The sequence below is a fragment of the Myotis davidii genome, unplaced genomic scaffold (assembly GCF_000327345.1).
Source record: "Myotis davidii unplaced genomic scaffold, ASM32734v1 scaffold18, whole genome shotgun sequence".
Classification (NCBI taxonomy): domain Eukaryota; kingdom Metazoa; phylum Chordata; class Mammalia; order Chiroptera; family Vespertilionidae; genus Myotis; species Myotis davidii.
This window is the reverse complement of record NW_006292696.1, coordinates 4,239,301-4,244,028: the sequence shown is the minus strand read 5'-3', so window position 1 is coordinate 4,244,028 and position 4,728 is coordinate 4,239,301. Positions and strand designations below refer to the sequence as shown.

General features: G+C 49.2%; 1 protein-coding gene across 1 annotated transcript in view; it reads right to left on the bottom strand.

Annotated features, from left to right (window-relative positions):
• GALNT10 (polypeptide N-acetylgalactosaminyltransferase 10) overlaps positions 1 to 4,723 on the bottom strand; it is a gene marked incomplete at its 5' end in the record, with an annotated part of 164,698 nt that extends 159,975 nt beyond the window's left edge. Inside the window, 1 exon segment of the mRNA XM_006766346.1 lies at positions 4,694 to 4,723. Coding sequence (XP_006766409.1) covers positions 4,694 to 4,723 — 30 coding nt within the window.
• Between the last annotated feature and the right edge of the window lie 5 nt (positions 4,724 to 4,728).

The following is a 4,728-nucleotide window of genomic DNA, read 5'->3' as shown; positions in this document are numbered from 1 at the left end:
GAACTCAGGCACGGAGAGGCTACCTCCTCACCCCACTTCACTGGGTGTGAGGACAGTGGTTTTCGGAGAAGCAGGACTCTTATGCAGTCTTCCTGGGGGCCAAGCCTCATCTATCAGCTCTTCTTTTACTTGCTCTGACACAAAGATGGAATGCAGAGGGTCAGATACATGCAAAATAAAAAACCCACTGCTAATGCCGTCATGAGCGTTTAGCTGTCATGGGACATACTTCTGGCTGCCAAGTTTGCCTCCAGGAGTTTTTCTGCCATGATCCTGATGCCATCTCTGTGGAAGAGCTGACTGTGGACAAGGTGCAATTAGCAAGCTCAGATGGCTATCTTTCAAACAGGCCTTTGCTTTTTCATTCCTGTTCCATTAGTTTTTATCGTGTCACTGGAGCCAGCAGATTACAAGCTGAACATCCTTAGACTACAGCCTGAGAGAAGGCATTTGAGTTTGAACATATCTCTAAGCAGTGGCCTCCTCACAAGTTAGATATGGAAGCTTGTTTAAACACACTGCTACTATCCAGGCCTTTCCAGTACATGCTTCTAGACAAACTCACAGAACTCCAGGATGTTAGAGTTGAAAAAGTCCTAACAGTATCTACCCCTACATCGCACTTGGGTTTCAACATGCCATTGACGCCACTTGAGTAGCAGTGTTGACAAACAGTCTGAGGCCAAGTCTGGGTTTAATGGGAAAGAGATTGCTTAGCAATGTCGGCCTTGGCCAAGAGAGGGGAAGCACCATTATACACACAATGGCCTTTTCCCCTTCTGAATCTAAGCCCTTACTTCACAGATGAGGAATCCAAGCCCAGAGAGGTTAAAACACTTTCCTGAGGTCACACGGTAAGTTTAAGGAAGGAGAGAGAACTAGAACCCAGGCCTCTCTTCCAAGGCCTTCCTCAGCTGGGCTCCTAGAGAGACTGCAAGCCCAGGATAAGAGAAAGCAAGTGGGGAGCAAGATTTGCTCAAGTAAATCAACAACCCTTCCCCTGTGGCATCAGGTTTCAGCCTGGCACCAGGCAGAGAAGTGATTAGCCATCTACAGGATCCCAGCCAGCCCCTCTGTGGGAAATTAAGGAAATCATTCCAAGGTTACATTTCTATGGTACTTAACTTTCCCATTGCTAAGGCTGTGCCACCAGGAAGACTAACAAAGGGGGAAAAGGCATTAATTTCTGGGTGTCCTAGGAATAAAGTTCACAATGAAAAATAAAGATACAGTGAGTAAAAACTCTTGATACTTGAAACTTTAAGTCACTGGTATTCCATTAACCCACCAGTTTCTATCTCATAGTCGCTAGTATCCAATGAAGTCATTTCTCACAAGAGATTACGGCTCAGAAATGGGGAGGAACTGCATTGTATTTCCCAGTATGGGTTTTTCATGGCCAGTTCCCAAGTCCGGAATGTGAAACAGACTGGAGAATCAAACCAAGATGTTAAGCAGATGGGGGCGAGGAATGAGAGGGAACCCCAAATTAAAATGAAGATGGCTTCAAGACTGGCTTTTCTTGCTTGGTATTGCAGCTTTCACAGCAGCCAGCTGAGCTGTCTGACCAGATGGATTTGGAAATCCTAAAAGCATTTCTGTGTCCTTTATAAATCAGCTGCCCTATCCAGCACCCTCTGGAGCCAGTGTGACAGTTGTATAGACTTAAGTTCTAGCAGATGATAAATGCTCTTAATTTAAAACTCTGTATTCTTCAATCCAGTGGAGAAATCAAGGAGTTAAAGGACCGCTCAAACAACAGTGCATTTGTTACCCTCAAAGAAACTTCTCTCACACCACAAGGAATATATTTTTCATTTGGATAAAGTCCTGTCAGACTTCCCTCCCGAACCTCTGCAGTTATTTCTTCCGGAAAGATCAACGAGGTGCCCTGGGATCACGCTCAACCATTACGGAGTGACAGGCTGAGCTCAGAACCGGTCAACCCTGTCGAATAGAAGCTCCGTGTGCTCAAGAGGCCAGATCTCCCAGACAGCAGTCTGGCTGTCCGTGCGCATCCCGGGACTCTGGGATGAGGGGCAGAGCACCGTCCCTGTGAGAAGTCAGCCTCTTCCCTCGAGGCCAGCTGACATTCAAACACAGGACCGGGGGCCAAGCCCAGCGCTGTGCATCTGCAGGAGAGCGGAACAAACAGGGGACTGTGTGGAAATTTGGCAGCGTGTTCCTGAAAGGCAGAGGATGAATGCAGAATCCTATAGCACCTAGAGGAGCTTGTCATTGGGGAAACAGCTCCATTCTGCTGCTCCCAGGGAGCCAAGACATTTCCTTTAAAGCAAGGATAATCAGTTGGCACCCGCTACCACCACCTCCAGACTCCATTCACCACTTCCTCCTCCTCCTCCTCTTCATGATATTGCAGAGCAAAAGAAATGAACGAGAACTAGACCTTCCCAGATGTGCTTGTCTGTCCATTTCAGTTACGGGCTTTGAGCAGCGCCCAGCTGTTGCTTCCCTCTCTCTCTGCCCAAAAAGCTGCCTCCCTCCATCAATTCCCTGTTGCACAAGTGAGTAATTTACTTTGAAAGTTCAGGCCAAACTGGCAGTTAACCTTGACCTTCTCTCTACACATCTGGGACTATAGAAAATGAGAATCAGGATGTCTGCCATCCACAGCAAATGAAATACGAGGGCTTTCTCCAGGCAGAGGCAGAATGTTGTGAGCTATTTTAGAACCGGCCAGAGCTATTGCAAAGGAGAGTTTGCACTTGGGCAGGGCAGTCTCCTCCATGACCCGGGGCTAAGTCCAGTATGGTGCCCCCACAGCTAAGGATGCTACAAGGGGCTCCTGCCACAGGGAAAAAAAAGTGGTCAATGTACTCCTCATTGATTCATTGACGGTATTACAGAATGGTGGAGCTAGACCAATAAGCACATTTCACATGAGGAGGAAGGGAGGCTCAGAGATGGACCTGAGAGGTGATCAAGGACATACACAGCAAGTTAATGGTAGGGCAGAGCCATTAACCCTGACCTCCTAACCCTGGCCCAGGATGGGAACAGAAGAAAGACTTCACTAAGCAAACACCCACAGGAATACAGAATTTAAGGGAGAGGGGTCTAAGGGGTCAAGGTTTGTGCCAGGGATTTAGGAAAGGAGTTAGGGCCCTTCGTGTCCCAACAGTAAGCTCTACCAGAAAGATCAACCAGGCCCTGCAGGATGGTTTACAACAATTACCGAGCGACAGGCTACACTCAAAATTGGCCAGTTCTGTCACAAAGAGCCCCGCTCGAGATGCCACTCTCACTACCCAGACAGCAGCCTGATACTGGGAAGTGAAAGGGAAACCATCAGCTTCAAAAGTCAGCTTCTTCACTCATCCTGCCAACAACCAGTCAAATTTGACCCTGCTGCACAAATCATCCGCTTCCCATGGAACAAGGAAACCCCTTCACAAACCTGAACTATCCCACCGTGTGAAACATTTGTCAAGATGCATTCGCTCACTGTCAGCTACCAAGTCAGGGGCTGGAAGGCTTGGAGCGAACTGACAGGGCTTCTGCTATCAGTCTAAAGTATGTGTGACACACAGCATACACACATACACATGCATACACATACATACACACACACACACACACACGCATACATGGGTGAGTTCAGAGGAGGCAGACCAATTAAAATCCTAGTCGATGCTGCAAAAAACAGCACACCTTATGAGTCTGAACAAGTTCAGGGGGGTCATGGTACTCTGAGAAGGGACAAGGAAGGCAGATGATATTCCATCTTCTGGGCACCCGGCACAAATAGCCTCTGGGAAATTTGGGGGGTCGCGCTACCAGAGCCCCCACTTCTGGACCCTCAGAAGGTCAAAAAAAACAGCAGGCCCCTCAAGGACCAGGAGGTCACCCCCTTCCCCATCCCTAGGGGCTGAAGCTCCAAGGGGAGCATGATCTTTGCATCCTCCGAGGAACCCACATGATCTGGAGGGGGAATGAGCAAATAGGGAGAGGTGAGAGGCCCACCGCCTAACAGATGGGAACACAGGAAAGGGGCTGACCTGAGTAGGGAACACCGGGATCAGCAGGTGGGGGAGGCGGGGAGGGGGGATTAGAAAAGACCTGACAACATCTAGAACAGCGGTTCTCAACCTGTGGGTCGCGACCCCTTTGGCGGTCGAATGACCCTTTCACAGGGGTCGCCTAAGATGATCCTGCATATCAGATATTTACATGACGATTCATAACAGTAGCAACATAACAGTTGTGAAGTAGCAACGAAAATAATTTTATGGTTGGGTCACAACATGAGGAACTGTATTTAAAGGGCCAGAAGGTTGAGAACCACTGATCTAGAAGTCCCGGGATCTCCAGGAGTGATCCTGGGATGCGGCATGCCGACAGGATCCTCCAAAAGAGAGATGCTGGAAGGGGCGAGAGGGTACCCACACACGGGCAGAAAGAAGGACGGGAACCTACGGTAAGAACCAGACGTCCAGACTGGGCATCAGGATTCCTGGTTTCCAGTTCTGGTTCTGCCTCTGACGGGCGCGGGATCCTGGACAAGTCCCTGTCCTTCTCTGAACCTCAATCTCCCATCCAAAAAAATGGAAAGAAGAGAAGTGTCTCCGGCGCTGACGCTGAGAAGGCAGGGGAAGGGGAAGGAAGGAACCGAATGCTAGAAGTAAATTAGGGGAGAAAGTGTTCCCAACCCCCAAACATCTGGAGGACTCACCTGTCCGGCCGCCGGGGCCACCGCAGCCCCAGGTC